Source organism: Cynoglossus semilaevis, chromosome 14 (assembly GCF_000523025.1).
Source record: "Cynoglossus semilaevis isolate Cse_v1.0 chromosome 14, Cse_v1.0, whole genome shotgun sequence".
NCBI classification, from domain to species: domain Eukaryota; kingdom Metazoa; phylum Chordata; class Actinopteri; order Pleuronectiformes; family Cynoglossidae; genus Cynoglossus; species Cynoglossus semilaevis.
In genome coordinates, this window is record NC_024320.1 from 4,117,879 (window position 1) to 4,136,481 (window position 18,603).

The 18,603-nt window shown below is 41.6% G+C and overlaps 2 protein-coding genes across 5 annotated transcripts in view; one reads left to right on the forward strand and one right to left on the reverse strand.

Annotated features, from left to right (window-relative positions):
* The window catches only part of LOC103389163 (threonine synthase-like 2), a 649,915-nt gene that overhangs the window by 587,619 nt on the left and 43,693 nt on the right, over positions 1–18,603 (reverse strand). The gene's annotated exons all lie outside the window — the stretch shown is intronic.
* Positions 1–18,603, forward strand: part of exd3 (exonuclease 3'-5' domain containing 3) — a 47,618-nt gene that overhangs the window by 27,916 nt on the left and 1,099 nt on the right. For all 4 annotated transcript variants that reach the window (XM_025062835.1, XM_017038431.2, XM_008324538.3 and 1 more), the window contains exons 20-21: positions 17,475–17,541; positions 18,394–18,603. The exon at positions 18,394–18,603 is cut by the window's right edge and continues 145 nt beyond it. In XM_025062835.1, coding sequence (XP_024918603.1) covers positions 17,475–17,541; positions 18,394–18,603 — 277 coding nt within the window. The remainder of the gene's footprint in view (positions 1–17,474; positions 17,542–18,393) is intronic.

Consider the following 18,603-nt stretch of genomic DNA (forward strand, 5'->3'; position numbering starts at 1 on the left):
GTGCGCTTGCAGACAGACAGCCCTGTTTATGTTCCCCTCCAGAGGAGAAACCACAGTGTGTGTGTGTCTATATGAGTGTGTGTCTTTTTCTTAGTCTCTGTCTGACTGTGTTATTGGCTCACGGGGGAGGCGGGGGAAGCCGAGAGGCACTCGAGAGGGTCTACTTTCCCCTGCCGCTCAGGACAGGGAACCACTTACTGATACCTACCTCTCATGCACATGCACACAGAAATAGGAAGTTTCTCATGTTTTGCAGAGCACAGTAGCTGCGTGGCCTGTCTGTGCTGCTCTGAGTGATTGCCCTTTGCTTCGCAGCAGTCTCTTGAGGGAGGCAGAATTCTTGCGCTGTATAATAACAAAGCTTAGGTCAGCTAACGACAACAGTACCACACAGAAAGCAGACGTTGGGCAATTAAAAGAGCATATTTCTTTACTCCGTTACGTTAGCTGACAAGGGTTGAGGTGTGTCAGTTGGACTGAAGGTAATAGGTCACTACTGGGAAGTCAACTGTAACAGTTTGAAAGAGGTTACAGATGAGCGTTGTATTGATTGCCATGTGCATCTTTCTAAATACAAAACAAAGTTGGTATACTTTCTTAAAGCCACAAATACCACAGTTAGTAGTTTAATGATACACATATACCATTAGCAGGTAACAGGTAACAAGGTTTTTATAAGTCAAAAATGTTTACATGTTTGCATTTAGCTGACAGTTTGATCCAAAGGGATTTACAAGAAGATGATTATCAATCAAGTTACAAAGTGGAACTGAAAGGAAACCACAAGATAGGAAAGCGGGCTTCTAGAGGATGAGAGGGCAGAAGGAGATAGAGGTCATGGTGTAGGTGCCTTCAACACGCTCCATGGATGTGAAAACACTGGCAAAGTTTGACTGAGAGGGTCATACAAGTAACTTCCTGGGAAGTTGAACTTGTGTGTTTGTGTAGCCTGATAGGCTAAAAAAATGAGCAACCACTATACACTATACAAGCAAGGATGAGTGAGGCTCAACCTTTGGTGCTAAGCTGTGGGGGAGAATCGATGGTCAGTGAAACACAATGTGCAGAGTACATACAGGGTTTTATTTGATCCATATCCTGTTCTGGCAGGATCTGACATTGGATCAGCTTTTTCTGACGTTGGATCCGCCAACCCTGTCACATTAAAAAAAAGAGGTTGTGGGAATCACACATTCTCTGGATTCAGCGACCTCCAACTTTACAATATAAGTACTGAGTACACACATGGAAAATATTGATGCAGATATCGTAACAGATTCAGCGAATCAGGAAAGACCTCTGCTGGTTAAGGCTGAGGGCAGAAACTGCTGCTAAATGTGTTTGACTTAAACTATTGTTAAGGACAGCCTTGATAGTTTTGTCTCTGCCTTTTGCAAGATAACTTTAGTTTTAGGTACATTATCAAATATCTTAATCCTAAGAACTACAGTTTTTAGTACATTATCAAATCCTAAGAATACTATCTTAATCCTAAGAACTACAGTTTTTTAAGAGTGAGACAGCTTTCTATCAGGAACCTTCTAAGAACAGTGTGAGAACCAGCCTAATCGTGCTTTCCTCTCCCGGACACTGCTGGTTGGACTCTCTTTGTTTCTGTGGCCATGGTATAATGTTTTCCCTTGCGATAGTGAAATGTGATCTTCCGTCTTTGCAGCTCAGTAGTTCATACATCATTCTCTCTCACTCACCACGCGGTGCAACGCTGCAAACCATCAGCGCTCATTCGACCTGCACTGCACACAACTGCTGCAATAAAATGCGCTGCTTCTGTCAACACTGCCAGTACCTGCCAGTGAGAAATAGCTGAGAGGTTTAGAGTTGTTATTATCACAACTCCGAGTGCACATGGGCCAAGGAAGGTGTCTCCACATGCAGCCATGCTTTTTAATGCAGTTGCGCACTGGGTTTTGCTTGTTGTTTTGACATGAAGAAATTAAAATAACTTCACTCTGAGACCTGGACGTTCACATCAATTTTGGCAGACAACTTTCTTTTATCTTTGAGATGAGTCATGATTTTGTTTTATGTTTCTATGAGCCAACCTTTACCTTTACAAGACTACAGAATGCGCTTTTTAAGTCAGGGATGTCCAAGGTTTTGGAAGAGGTCCCTGATTCAAACATGAAAAAAAAAGACATGTGGGAGGTTTTAGCATAAATCATTTCAATGCTACAGAAAAACCAGACAAACGTCAGGCAGTGAAGAAATAAGTGGAGAATTGCTAGAAAGTTCCACACTGAGGAAATTAATTATTAATAATAAAATTGACAGAGAATGACAAAAAGAGGCGGAGAAGAAAAAACAAAAGAAATAAAAACAGAATGAAGTTTACGGTGCAGCAGTAGTAGACAAAAGATTGTACAATAAAATAATGGAAAAAAATGTAAGAGTAGAAAATATCAAAATTCTACAAATTGTTACATTCTCTAAGAGGTACAGTATGAAATAAAATGATGTGCATAAAAAAAAACAGTAAAATAACACAGCGCGACTGTAAATAGTGATCACTAGGTTGGACCATTAATAGTTAGTCAAAAAGGAAACCCGAAGACAAAAGTTAACCTGGAAATATGAGTAGTAGTTTTACCAGGAAAAGTAAAAACTTATCATGGATGTTCTGTTAACAAATCAGAAATAAATTTAACAAAACTATACAGAGAAAGTAGCTCATTGACAGCAAAAATAGCTTATAAATATAAATATAATAGATTCATATACAATTAGAATTTTACAGTTACAATTTAGCCATGGTAAATTTAAATATTACCTGAGGTATAAAGACACTTTGGACAGAAACATTTCCCAAGTTCGTGGGTATTGTTAAGTACGATGTTGCAGTATGTTGCATAATACTTCAGCCTGGTAAATGTCCTCAATTTGACTACAAAAAGTAGGAAAATAAAACACTATTTAAAGAGAAGAGAGAAGGTGTAATTCTCCAGAGTTTTGTGCAGATAATAACATTTCACATACTGTAATTGAGTTGTACCAAACAACTCCTATTACCCACGTCGTGCTGTGTTTTGCCAAGGCTACCTTTCTCACTGCCTAATTTCAAGCTGAGATTGCAGTGTCCCTGCATAAAGAATGTGTGTGTGGTCTGAGACACACCAGAGGAGGGCTGTTGAAGTTCTGTGGTCCAGTGTATCTTCCGGTCTCTGCTTTTACAACATTTTAAGACTATACAGATTCTTAACAAGATTCTTAACAAAAACAACAAAAACATTATTTCCGACATATCTGACATTTGTATAACCGTGAGACACAAAATTGCTGCGCATCCCGTCACTGGGAACTGGTGGTTGCAGTTCCTGTCACGATTGAACCACTGATTTACACCTTGAGTGTTGTGTGAATGTACGTAGTTAATGGAACTGATAAGACAGTGCACCATAAGAGTGGGAAACACGGACCCATATATCTTTGCAACAATAACCTTGTCCAGTCTGGGCCGAGCTGTTTTGTTTTGTTCTTCTTTTACACTGACACGTCGGAGTATGTGCACGCTGTGTGAGTTTGTTTTTTCAGAACAGTGAAATAGATATTTAGGAGACAGACTGAGAGACAGACAGACGGACTTAATTGATCCCAGGCTGGGAAAACACAGTTTATTTTTTTGATTGTTTTATGTTTTTTTATATGGTAGAAAAAAAAGGTTTTTAGTTCTATCAACAATTAAATTTAAACCTTACTGAGGTCAAGATAATAGAAGGTCCCCACATTGTCCGTGGTTTGTAATCTCGCTGTACTCTCGCTGTGTGTGTTGGTCGGTTCCTAGATGATGTGTTGCTCTGTTTTTTGTGTAAAACTGTGATTGCCATCCGGTGTGTTTTTACAGTTTTCCATCTAAATGTAGGTCTGTGAGCATTCTTCAAATGTCTGCCCCGCGTCCGTGTTCACTGCCTGTATGTGCATGTGTGTGTCTGTGGCACTGGCTCAGTCTTAAAACCTTAAACTATGTCTCCGGACGGGCCCTCCCGGAGCCTGCAGTTTGTGTGATGTGATGCTATCTAGAGGTTAGGAGTCTTTTTCTGCTTTGGGAGCATTGGACTTTGCCAATATCACAAACAGACACCTTCTCTTTTTTGTTGTACTCCTTCTCCTCTGTTAGCCACATGGTCTGATTAAAGTGAGAGTTTGTGCAGGGTGGGAACAGCCAGAGGCAGACCCCCCCCATCAAACCCACCCTAATCAGCCCCAGGGGAGAAAGGAAGGTAGAAAGCTTGGAGAGGTCAGGCTTCCTTGGCTTGGGAAAAGCCTGTAGGAGCAAATGAGGATTGGAGATAGATTGGGAGGGCAGATGAATTGATAGAACTTGTCAAGACCCAAAAAACCCCCCACAGAAGACGCAATAAAAAAAGATAATATTAAATAAAAACAATTTATGGTATCAACTAAAAATAGGAAAAGAATAAAGAAATTTAAAGGTCATGCGCTACATTAAGGTAGGTAAGAAAAATGTAGAGACCAAGACTTTTTTTCTTCTTGAGCAGCTACTGTGGGACAGTGAAGATATAAATGGAATGGAAAATCGGATCCACAGTTGGTATTTTTGTAAAAAAACAAACAAAAAAAAAAACTCCATGATGCGCAAAGTGCGTCTTTCCCCACTTCCTCCTCCTCCTTTTTTTAGGCCAAGAAAGCCAGCATCTGATTCTTTCTCATAGGAACTGCCCAACAACATTTAACACGTGACGTCAGGAGGCTTTCAGTGAATCAGTAGTTGTATTTTCGTAAACATTTTGTCAGCTAGAAGACATCTGAAGGCCAGAAATGAAACCAAACACTGCATGGTCTAAATTTAAAAAATGGTCCTTTAGCAATTGTTCCTTTTTGCGTGAAGCTGTAAAACATCTTGGCTTAAATTCTGGAAAAAAGCTCTTCTGATCAGCACCTCCACGAGATTGTACTCCAAACCAGTGACTCCTTTTCAGCCATGTGGCCTGTTATTTTACTTCTGGTCAACCTTAAAAAGTCCAAACTCTGCCTCAGTGGTGACATCACTCGCACACATCTGTAAGACTTTTATAACTGTACCTTACACAGCTGTGATGCTGTTGCAGTGGTAAAATCTGTCCATAAACACAAACATCTGGCCAAAATGCTTACACCAACCTCTGTGGTCGTTCCCACTTCAGAAGGTGTTTCAGAACCACATCCTGACATACTGTACCCTGGGTACATGAGTCTTCAACCACCTCTTGTTTTTTATGTTTTACCCTGAAAGAGGCCGATACACTTGTAATTAGCAGATGTAGTCTACAGGAATAGTTCAAGATAGGGCGGTGGCGACCCCTGATTAAAAAAGGGTCAAACCGAAAGTGATGTGTCCATCTGTTTGTTGGAATTGAAATTGGCTTTAAGATTTTTTTATTTCAAAGGTATCCTTGACTTCACAGTTTCCATACACTATTGGGCTACATATACATACAATTTTAAAAGACAGAATAAAGGCTTGAGATTAGCCAGTCTGACAAATATTAAGGTATTAAACAAAGTTTTTTTAAAGAATATTAACCAAGAACATGAGGTATCTCAGTATGGTGTACAGTTATTAAGAATTTACCTGAAACAAAGAATGTGAAGGATAGTAAACGGGTTAGACAAAAAATGTATTATCCTCTTTATGTGGTGCCTGACCATTTATCAAAGCATTCTCAGAAATTAAGATTTATTACAGCCAAGAAAATCAAGCTACCATTTTAATTATATTTATTTTACAGTGTGGTGTTTTTAATAATAATTTCAAAAAATAATGATAATTAGTTTTAAAAATGTTTTCACTTTGCCTCAAACCTAGTCAAAACAAAGAGTTCATTGATACTTTCAGTTTACTAATGTCTGATATATATATATATTATTTATTATTAGACTAATTCTCATTATCTGCCAGCTCTCTTTGAACGTACATAAACATCCAGTCTAAAGTCTGGAGGAGGATGGAGGGATTTAGAGGTGCTGGGTGGTTGTGGGTGTGACAGGCAGTGTAATGGTGTAGTATTATTAGTCTGCAGTTTGGGTGTGAGTGTTTGTGGTTAAGGGAGTAGCCTATTTATGTTGGACCTTAAAAAAAAAAAAATTAGCATTGTGTGAGAAGATAAGCTTCCAGCCTGTCCCACCGACTCAGAGCGGAGCTGCGTTTCCATTAATGAATTTATGCAGCAGTTAGTCAAGCCACCCCGCGTCTCTGCTTTGTCGCCTGTGGAAACCAAAGGTGACTGCAGTCCCTGAGTACCTGTCGGCCTGGATGATCCCATGGATCTCCTGCACACACACACACACACACTCTCTTAGGCCTCCTTGAACGCAGGGAGTCCTTTCTTTCTTCTTTCTTTCTTTCCCTCCATTTTCCTGCTGTCTATTTTGGTCAACTGGTAGCCTGTTCCCACAGTGCTGCTGTTCCCATGGTTATCGCCACGGAGATAGCGAATAGGGGGTTGGGGTGGCGGCGGTGGTGGTGGGCTTGACAGGGAGCGGGAGAGACAGCGTTGCTCTGTTCGAAGAGATAGGGGACTCTGTAGCTGTGGAGGAGGTGGGGGTGAGGTGGGGGTGAGGTGGGGTAAATAAAGAGTACGCCGGGGTTGTGTGTGTGCGAGTGTGTGATGTGAAGCTCCCATGGACATCACAGGTGGCCCATGAGGATTGGGCCAATTAAATTCACACTGTCAGTGGATGATATTATGCTGTCACCACCCCCTGAACTGACACTTAAGGGCATAATTTACATAATTTGAAGACAGATATTATATCATTATACCAAATGGAACGTAATGTCAAAGGGATCCTCAAATGTTAACAAATTTCTCTCCTACGTCATGAAGTCTTTTTTTATTGAGGGCACATACCATTTCCTGGGATCAAGAATGAGAGGTGGCAAAGGAAATGCTGGGGAAGGGTTAGGGCTTGGAGCTTTTTTGGGGTTAGGAGGGGGGCACAGCGAAAGGAGGGAGGGTTGTGGGTGAGAGTGCGGGGCTCAGAAAGAGGGACGGATTCAGTTCCCACACTTCTAATTACTGTGTCACTGGAGACTGAAAGGGGACTGCCCCTGGCCCTAGGGAATTTGCCGGGGCTGGTCGCAGAGAGAGAGCAGCGATGAAGGCAGGGGGGAGGGAGGGAGAGATAGGGACAGAGGAGGGGAGGAATGGAGGCAGGAATTAAAAGAGTGTGTATGACACAGGAACTCTCCCTCTCTGTCTCCATCCTCTTTTCTATTGGTTTCACCTCACTGCATTCACAGTGGAGGTGAAGCCCCTTCACCATGAGGGCCGTCCCCTCCCCTGCCTCACATACCCCAACCTCTCACCTCCGACCCACTTCTCCTTAACCTTCCATAACCCTCCTCCACTGTGGGACCTCCTTTCTCTGCAGCCCTGTTTCATCATCATCATCCACTTCCTCCTCCTCCTCCTCCTCACTGCTACCTCACTGCTTTTCTAATGACATGTTCCTCTCATGTGTCTCCCGTTGACATGAACAAGGCTCCCAGAGACACTTTGAAGTGAGTCTGAACTCTCACGCACACAGGCACGGTGCCTTATCCTGCATCATTACTGCCACTTAACCCTTAGCCCTTCCCCTCTTTATTTGCTTTTATCTCACCCTCCCATAGTCTGTCCACTCCGAGTTGTGTGTGTGTGTGTGTGTCTGTCCTGTTGAAACCCATGATGTCTGTGAGAACTACATAATGTATGTGTGTCTGTTCATCACACCGTGGAATTAGTCTGAAGTCAAAAGTACTCGTGAGTGACATTGCAAACAGTTACAGGATCTCACACTCAGCAGGCAGTGGATTCTGATGTCCCATAATACACCTGTTCACCATACTCTGTTCAAAGATGGCACCATTGTTTCTAGAGTGTACATTTGTGCTGGCAGTTTGATGACCTTAAAGTTTATATTGCGTAATGTCAAATGTTTGGCTTCTTTAGTAAAGACTTGGAAGTGCATTTTGAAATAAATATATATGTTTAGTTGTCTATAAATTGGACAAAGAAGATTTTTTTTGCAGATTGATGCATTAAGTGACGTCAGTACAAAGCATAAAGTTTGTCATGAAAGACCTGAGAGATAATTTCCTCATTGCAGCTTAGATAAGAACATGTTTGTGTTTAAGCTGTTCAACAAAAAAGTTCAAGTGTACAGACTCACCTCAATGCTGTGTTGTTGCACCAGAGCTAACTTTGGCTACGATGATTTTGGTATGGACAAAGCGACATGTCAACCTGTTTCAGAGCCAGAAAACATCTCAAAATGTTAAATAACATAGCTGTGATTGTACTGTTTGTTTGTGATAGTAGTTGACCAACAAAATTGCAAAAACAATCACATCTCTTGAGTTTCCACTTTAGCTGACCAATGTCAACAAGTTGTTTGAGTACAGACTGATTTCTGACCAGTGGGCTCAAGCAGTCATTTCTGTTTTACTGGGAAACTGTTTCTTGATGTCAGCCCTCAAGTTTAGCAGCTTCATGTGCACAAGTTTTCCTCTACTGTGTGCCAGAACAAATTACAAAGATTGTTTTATTCACTGCTGGAATATTGAAATCAAAGCATAAAGAAGTGTTAGTCACTTCCACTGCCGTTAAACTCGTGTTATTTTCCCAAGTCCGGCTGTGACCGTATACTGCCATGCGTTCTCTTCCGACTTCAGTGTTTTTGCAGGCTTTCAACATCCTGCCATCCAAGACTTGCGTGTTAAATGATCTGGATTAACACCAACATCTTGTCTGTCAAAAAGCCATACAGGAGAGTCACTTCCCTTTCTCTGTGTCAAAGCCCTTCAGGAGAAAACAGACCAAACCAGCAGCAGCAACCACCACTGTCAATATTTATGGAACGGGGTGATTCACTCTGCAGTACAATAACATTCCCTGCATGCCTGCGTGCCTTTACAGAGAGGCATACACAGATGAGAAAACCGCAAAAATGAAAAGAGGTGAGGATGGGGGCTTCAGGGTGAAACATGCACCAGCGGTGACAAAGGTTTAGAGAAGGAATCCGCCAATGGCTCTCCCATGACGGTACTGTCTGTTTACGCATGTGCACAAAATGTAGCTCAGGTTGACAGATACAGGTTGAGAGGGTGGAATTTCTGTTGGAGCTGCGTGTGGGCGTAGTGACAGTTTGAGAACTGTTAGTGCATGTCGAGGAAAGTTTTAGATGTCGTAACGTACAGAGGATTAGGTAAAGTGAAAGCCTGGGAAAACTGAACGTATTAAAGCCAGTTGTAGTGTGAAGGAGTGCATAAACGTGGCTCTTACGAGGCAGATTGTGAGGAACATTTGGAGCACGAGGTCTCTCTCTCTCTGTCCCTCTCTAAAGGACAAATGGTAGCAGTCAACCCTATGGATTCTGCACATTCAAGAAAAACCACTAGTTTTTATTGCACGTGACAGGAACTTATTTCCCCACCATTTGGCTCCCCATCAAATGTGTTTTAGACAACACAGGAACTCAGTGATTTCCTAGACTTTGGCCATAAAGTGGCATTTCCTCCACCCTACTTGTTAACCTAAAGTCGGTCAATTACCCAGATATGTGTTTTTTCAGGGAAAAATAATGACAACATTTTCTACATTTGTTTCAAATAAACCAGAATGCTTTCAGTCAGAGTGGATTTTATATTTTGTTTTTTAGTTGTTATTAATAAATCATTTCATCAGTGAGATGTAGGAAGGAAAAGTTCTTAATTATATGTTCCAAGTCCAAGTTTGAGGTTTTATGACCAGAGCGGAGCTGATTGAATTATATGTTCCATACTAAACCTTAGAACTATCTAGTCTATCGAGTCATTTTTTTGCTCATGAATTCTGGCTCTTTTGGTCCAGCGTCTACCAAAGCAGCTTGTGAGGAGGGGGACACCTACACAATGAACAGGCTTAAGATCTGTGGCCATTAAACCCCAGTTTTTTTGCTCTGAGACAACAACAACTTTAAAGCTTGATGGTCAACAGCAAAACAACGGTAGTTTGTGTTTGGGTGTATAAAACAGAAGTGGGCCAATGAGCGGGTAGCAGTAGGACCTGGTAGAAAATGTATTATCAGGCTATAAAAACTGCTGCCAGTAAGTGAGAATGCAGCACCAGTGACACTAGTACATTGGAACATCAAGGACTAATGGGATTTGAAGAATTGCAAGACCTGTATTTTAGGTCCTACTAGTCTTACGTACTTGTTTAATTAGAAGACCAAAAGGACACTATAGCTTGCTTGCTAACAGCAAAACCTATTTTTATTTGGATTGATGTAAAGTAAAGGAGTGGCCCACTCAATCTCACAAAATAATTTTTTTTTTGTAAACTTTAATATCATTTTGGACTGATATTAGAGCAACCATTCAAGAGCAACGGCCATAGCCATTCACTTTTACCTTTGTTCACCACCAGCCAAAAATATTTTCTCCCTCTTCAAATTACGGGCTCTACCTCTGAAAAGAGAACTCAGTAGTTGTTACAACAGAACAGAGGACTTGGATTTGGCTATAACTGCAGTTGAGAACCACAGTGCAGCAAGTGCTGAATACTTTTTGCCACCGATTGCATGGTCCCTTATATACCTTGTTTGGACTGGCTGTTTTGATTTTAACCAATAAAAAGCAACAAATCACTAGAGTCCGTCCTTCTGTTTAATCCAGCTCTTTATGTTTTTCCTTACATGAGCCGTTTTTATCCCTTTTAAAATCCATCAGCCATTGAAATCCATTGTCATGAGATCTTTTCAGTGTGCTGTTTTCCTGAGCTGTTTGGCTCAGGGTGGCCCCAGCTATCTGGTGTCTGAAGAGAGACTGAGAAGGAGAAAAAAGAGTACTTGGGGATGCAAAGAAAGAAAAAGGTTAGAGGTGAGAGACAACCGGAGAGAAGGAGAGCCGGAGATTTGAGCGACACTGGAAGGGGGTATAGAGAACGTCGACCGAGACGTTTAACAAGAGAGAAGATGTGGCTTTAACTGGAGAGATGGAGAGATAAAGGTTGAGGTTGGAGGTTGGAGGTTGAGTGGGTAAAAAACAGAATTAACTGACGACGCCAAAACATGGGAAAGCTACAAGGGCTATTTGTGTGACAGGGAGACTTTTATCTGCTGGTCTTGGTCCATTGTATTCTTCAATACCAATTTAAGTAGGTTATAATAGAGAAGAAATAGAAGACGGAATAATGAGGAGAGCAGAAATGTTGAGACCCAAGTGAAGGGTGTAAAAACATAAGTAGCCTCGACAAGCATTGACAAAAAAACATAAAAATGAACAAGCCATGTTTGCCAAAAATAATGCCATTTGTGTTTGAATACGTGCCACGTGTGCAGTGCACACACACCTTCACATTACATTCATACGCAGCATTGAGAATTTGAGCATGTGCCAAAACAATTTCACTTTCACAATTAAACTGGATAAAAGGCAAAAGGGAATAAATTATACATCTTCTCTGTAATTTGTGCTTCATGCAGGTGAAATGAGAGGGTGCAAAGGAAGCGTGCGTGTGTGAGAGAGACCTTGATATGGTTATACACTTTTTCTTATTTTGTGAGAGGATATTTTGAGGTCAAAGATTTAGTTTGGCGTGAGGATTAGAATAAAGATCCAGTAAGATTAAGGCTTCTAGTTAGACCTGTATTTGTAATAATTAAGGTTACGTTAAGGGGTTAGGAAATACGTTTCTAAACGTAACATCGTCGTACGTGTTTGTTTGTGTGTGAGAGCTCGTGTGCGCGCGTAAGCATGAAAGACAGAGACAGAAAGACAGCGACGGTTGCATGTGACTTTTTTTTTTTTTTACATCCTCCATACTGTCGTGGTATGTTCAAGTGCGTGTGTTTGTACATGTGTGTGTCTGAGTCAGAGGAAGGTGTGTGTGATGTCAAGCCCAGACAGGCCCAGCTGTGGTCCAAGTTCAGGTTGCTCTCAGGTGGTAGTGGTTAGTTAAGAGAGCTGGTAATTACCTCAGACAGTCCTGCGCTGAGACACTGGCCAGACGCCCTCATCAGTCCTGTGAGAAAATACCTTTGTTAGATCACTCACTGGAGGTGGATGACTCCTGTTCAAGGTATTCAGAAGCCTCTTTTAAAAAAGTATCTACACTGTCTCAAAGTAATAATAGAACATAAGCTATCATGCTGTAATAATGCTTATTAAAAAGTACTGTGTTATTTTAAATGCACGTGCCATATATAAGCCCCTGTAGTTAGGTTGTTGTGTGACCTCAGTGACACCATAACTGAGCTTTTGTACATTCCCAACACACCTTGGCACTCTTTATCTTTTAGAAAGGTAAAAGAGTAATGAAATTGAAAAAAAAAAAAAAAAAAAAACACCGGCTTTTAAGAGAGATTTCCTTTCTACACTCACAGGAGTTGAATGTTTTAGAGCCATATAAAGAGTGATGTTAAGTAGAAGAAGATAAGTGAATGAGAAGTGGAATAATAAGATATACATTGTGCGCTACTAGAAATTAATTATCTGGATTAATGCATTGATTATTATGACACGATTAAATCACACACCATAGTATAGCCATGTGAAAAAAAGTTTTATTTGCATGGATCTTTGGAAAATTGTATTTTATGTGGAAAGTTTTATCTCTTGAAGTTAAAGGTATTTTAAAGGTTAACTTAAAAATTAAAAAAAAAATGATAAGCTGTTCTTAGGCTTTGGCTATAGGCAGATTTGTGGATTGCATTCGGGTGTATTTTACAGCACCAGTCTCAGTGGACAGCACTCAAAGTGAAGAGTGAGTATTTCAAATAAAGGTGAGGTATAGTTCTGCCAATCAGTGTTGAAAAATTTCCAAAGCACATAAAACGACTGTGTGGGAAAAAACAAAAGTCAGGCACACTCTTCCTGTTCGCCTCTCTCGGACTGTCATTTCAATAACGTTCAGCGTGCCATTTCTCTGTGTGACAGCAGAGACACACCTACATCAGCTCACAGTTACGGTCGGAAAGTTACATCGGCCCAGCAGAATGACAGGGAAAGATGATGGAATGAAACAGACGTGGGACACTGAGAGCAAACAGTGAAATGTTTTTACTTTTGTCGCCTTTGGCAGCGGTTGACTGGGTTCTCCAAGGAAAATGTTCTTTTCTTTTCTCGTCTGTATATAAGTTTGAAGCCACAACAACCCTGGACAGTGGAGCTGGATATTTTTGACCTACATTGACAGTGGGTGGGGAAAGACAAAGGGAAATGATGATGCAACTGCTTGCTTTTCCTTTTGCTCCTCTTGGTTCCCACGCTGGCCCTTACCTGACTTACCACTATTTGAATCAAATCACCAGTGCCCAATTGGTTGCTTCGACCATGTGACCCACATCGGCCCGAAAACATTTTCCCATGGGAGCTGCCTACAGAGGCACTGCACTCTGTGTTTGTGTGAGAGAGACACGGTGTGTGTTTGTGTGTGTGTTTATGTGTGTGTGTTACGGAAAACCCACCACCTCCTCCCCCGTTCCTTCCACTATCCCCCTTTCTCTCCACTTTTTTTCCCACCTCCTCCCATCCTTTGAAAGACAGTATCACACTTTTGATAGGCCTTTGTTGTCACGGCAAGGAGCATTTTTTTCTGTGGCGCGGCCACACGGAGTGTGAGAATGCCAAAAGGAACAAAGGACGGGCAGAGTAAGAAAATAAAGCCACGCAGCAACAGAGCAAAAACGTCCACGGACATAAATAAATAACACGAATGGGGTGCTGTGTGTGTGTTACGTCACCAATAAAAGTGCAAAACATTTGCCACCACTGAAGTGCACTTTCGGCTTCCACAGGTTCATAGGCGTTAGCAAGTTGCAGCTCCTTGGCCTGCACACTGTGCCAAGTCCTGTCAGTCACAGTCATCACAAACATAATGTTTTTGTCTGTGCAGACATGTCACGTTTAAATTGCTTTGGCAGCGCTATGGGTGTAAAGAGAGCAGAGCACCTGCATACCTCTGAGCATTATAATGTTTATAGTCAAATCCAGCCACAGATGTGCTGTGTTCCATTGGCCTCATCATGTGGCAAAATGGTCACAGGAAACTCATGCTCGCACGTCATACTCGTAAAAAGCGAGAGGTTCACCCTCAAAACCAGTTAATGAGTTCAAAACCAGTATGGCTACTAACACGTCGGCTGAATATCCGAGCTGTGGTTTTTTGGAGGCTGGAGATGTAGGAATAGTTTTTAAAGTGCTACTTGTTGCATGTATCACTGCTTCTGAATCTAAACGACTGTATATTTGTCCGTATATTTCATGAGTTCTGCTCTTCCAGTGTACATTAACCTCTGAGGTTGCTTGGTATTATTTTGGTCAAAGCTTGGAAAGAATTGTGGATCATACAAGAAATCCTGTTGTTTAAAAAAATGGATAAATAGGCTTTTTTTATGAATCCTCTGTGGGGATTTTGGTTTATTCCTATTATTCAACTTTGACAAACATGATACATTTACTTTTAAATGCCATTTTTGACCAGTGAGTGCTAAAAAAAAAAACCAAGTATTCACTTAAGAAACATTTGTTTTTCTCCTTTAACAGGAAGCAATGGTCACCAGAATCATTGGCTCAAATTGAGTTTCCAGGCAAAGATAAATGCACATTTTTCTGATTCATTGAAATGTGATTTCTCACCACCTTGGCCAAGCTCTTTTTCTCACGTCCATTTCCTTGGGAACCATTAGCGTCTGTCCACAAATATGTCAGTCTCACTGCAGCCTTTGTTATGTCACTGGGACATTCACCATTCTGTAACACGCCTCAGCGTAAGTGTTTGACAGATCTCCTCATTTCTAACTCTTTACTGTGTTTTGATTAATTGCAGCGAGAATTATTTCCATCAAGGTTGCGTGTGTGCCGGGCGGTGTGCGTGTGTGCTTGTCTGTCCGTGGCTTAGCCTTGAGAGTTCAGAGCAGGTTCTGGCTCGCTCAGCTCTGGGAAACTTTTGAGCTAAGCAAATAGCTGTGTCTGTTTTCCTGGCTGCCGCCGCTGCTGCAACACTCGTATGTGTGAGCCATCTGTATGGGCCCTGAGCGTTTGTATGCATGTGGATTTGTGCACACCATACGAACCTGTGAGGATTGTCAAGTGTTTTGTCTGCTCGCTCACTCAGATTTTTCTGTGGGCACGTCAACTTCTATTTTCTCTGGGAATTAAAAACAATATTGACTGACAGACCTTAAGCAGTGAAGATGTTCCATGAATAATAGGAGCGCTTTTTCTTCTCCTTTGTTTACTTTTTTTTACCAGACATTGTAAACAATGAGGGGCAAATTAGTTGCATATGAAGACTGTGTAGCCAGTGGTAGCACTAATGTCTGTACCAGATTTGTTGTAGCTACTATTAGCTGTGGTGTCTGTAACAGGACTGGTGGAGCTAACATTAGCTCCAACAGTACCAGTACAGACACCAGAGGTAAAGTTAGCTACAACAGTACCAGTACAGACCCCAGAGCTATCGTTAGCTACAAAAGTAATGGTACAGACACCAGAGCTATCGTTAGCTACAAAAGTACGGGTACAGACACCAGAGGTAAAGTTAGCTACAACATTACCGGTACTGACACCAGTGCTAACATTAGCTACAACAGCACCAGTACAGACACCAGAGCTATCGTTAGCTACAACAGCCCTGGTACAGACACCACAGCTAACATTAGCTACAACAGCACCAGTACAGACACCAGAGCTAATGTTAGCTCTGGTGTCTGTACCAGTACTTTTGTAGCTAACGTTAGCTCTGGTGTCTGTACCAGTACTGTTGTAGCTAATGGTATTTCTGGGTAGTGGGCTTGTGATTAAAGTTTTAATGATTTAAATCCTTGCTGGGACTGTGATAAAAAAATTAAAAGTGGTTAATCTTCATCTGTTTTTTTCGTTTTGAAAGAGAATTAGCACATACGCCATTAATACTTGATGTGTTACTAGTTAACATACTAATCCAGAGCATCCTAATTCTTAAATTATTTCAGGCCTCTCAATTAAAATACAAGTTTTTGTCCTTTTGTCTGTTGAATAAAGTTTTAACTCAATCATCACAATACAGATTTTATTTGTTTTATTTTGTGAGGGAAAAGAAATTAATGGAAATGTGCTTTTTTAGGATAGAGAGTAGCACAAGGAGTCCTTGTTGTTTGGGGTAAGGATTAGATCAAGTATTTAGTCCCGGTGGTGAAAGTTGGGTTAAAGGGCAGGCACTCAAGGGAATGGATTATAGAGAGGAGAAAACAGTCTGGATAGAGGGACAGATGAGCTTCATTCTCACAGACAAGACAGGAGATGACACCTCTGCTATTCCCACACTTCCACTGTCTGGTCGCTCTCGTCTCCTGACCTCAGTTGCCACAGAGGCAAACACCGCTTCTCATATATGCACACAGAGGAGCAGGCATAACTCTGCTCTGGGTGGATGGCTGTGTGTATGCTCCTGTTTTTCACTCTTCCATATGTATTTTTTCTGCAGAAAGACTGACCAAGTGGCTTTCAGAGTTCTTAAGGCCTGTGTGAAGTTTGCAAGCCCTGGGTTTGATTTACAGCCCACCTCTTAGTGGAATGCTGTTTGCTGGGTGGAGCTCAGGTGTGTTGACAAGGCTTTTAGCACTGACATGCTGTCAGGATGGCTTACAGACAAGTGAGTGTTTGCACGTTAGGGGCTGGCAAACAAGAGGTCACTAATGTCCCACCAGGGAGACCTTTTACTGCGGAGAAGGATGGCATGGCACGGATGTGTGAAAGTTACCCAGGCGTAAATGCTGTCTCGACACACACACACCCACACTGATTTGATCTCTGTTTAACACTCTGTGTTCACAGCAAAGCAACAAGCAGGGAGGATATATCTCTGATGGTTCGACACAAACCGCTGTTTAAATGTGTTTTCATCTCAGACGTTAACACCAGGACATTTTAGTCTAAAGTGAAACTCCTGTGTAGTTCAAAGAAAACTAATGGAGTTATTTCCTGCACCATGATTGTGTCTGGTGTGTGTTTCAAGTCTATTTGATTTTTGTGTATAGTTTAGTTGCACAAAAAACATATATATATGTATATCGAAATATATCTATATTTATGTGTGTACATATGTATATGTATTTATGTATATATACATGTGTGTATATATATATGTGTATATATATGTATGTATGTAGGTCATTGTTTCTTAAAAAGATTTTTGGGGGTATTTGCTTAATTCTAGTCTAGTTTATTTATTAGTATCCCTAGGATTTGAATCACATACATGTTTGGTCTTTTAACACAAATCCTTGAGGTTCCGTATTTGCATGGGAACAACCAACGTTAATCACATAACATCATTACATCTTTATCTCTGTTAAACTGTATTTCTGATCAATTCATTTTTTTCTAACAGTAACTGTTTTAGAAGTAGGCAGCTGGGCATTCTGGACATCTCAGCTTAATGACACAGAATCTTTGCAGACATTTCAAATCTTCCTTGAAATGTTCTCATGACTTTTTTCATGTTTTTGTCCAGGCTTGTAACAGTGATCAGTACGTGGCAGTGCCGAGGGAGGACATGCTCCGGATGCTTAAGAAGAAAGGTCAGTCTCTGTCTGTATGGAGTTTTACTGATGGTATACTATTTTTCAGGATGCTGAATGCATAAAATATACAACGATCCAGTTGTTTTATCGTCTTCTTTAAAAGGTCTATTACGAGGTGTGTCAGAAAAGTTCCAGGATTGGTGTCACAAAAGATTTATTTCAAACCCAAAATTCACAGGGAATTTTCCCCTCCAAAGTAATCCCCCTGGAGTATGTAACTGTAATCTTAGCTCCATCCAGATCCAGAACTTTCAGTGGAAAAGTCCATCATCGCCAAGGCCGAGGAAAGTCAAAGTCATGTTGATCACATTCTTAGATGTGAGGGGGATCGTCCACTGCGAGTTCTTGCCACAGGGCCAGACGATCAACCAACATGTCTACAAAGAGATACTTGCTTCGTTCAGTGTGTGAGATGAGGTGAGAGTTGTGGCAGGACAACTCGAGTCTGCTCACAATGCCTTTGAGCATCCGACAGTTCTTGGCCAAGAAGAACATCGCCGTGCTGGAGCAACCTCCCTACTCTCCTGACCTACCTCCGTGTGATTTTTTTCCCCTCTTCCCCAAGCTCAAGGGGGTGATCAAGGGGACCTGTTTATAAGATGTGGACGACATCAAAAAGGCCATGATGACGGAACTGCGGAGGATCCCGGACAAAGCCTTCCAGGAGTGCATACAAGCGTGGCAGAGAAGGATGGGAAAGTGTATTAGACTCCAGGGGGATTACTTTGAAGCGGAATAGTCTTAGTGTGAAGTTTGGGTTTGACATACTGTAAATCTTCTGTGACACCAATCCTGGAACTTTTCTGACACACCTTGTAAATTAATAAAATTCTCGTGTTTTACCTGAAGGTTTTCTAGATGATCAGATCGACATAGGCAACTCACCCGAGACGTCCAATCATCAGGAGGAGGAGGAACCTCACGCATCCTCTGAACTGCCCAGGTATGCTCCACAGTGTCGCTGGGCTCCTCTTTCAGGGCTGGACCCCGAGACATTGACGTTTCCGGGCGGAGCGCCCATACAACTCCACACTGTGCCACCCACCCTCCTGCTCAGGA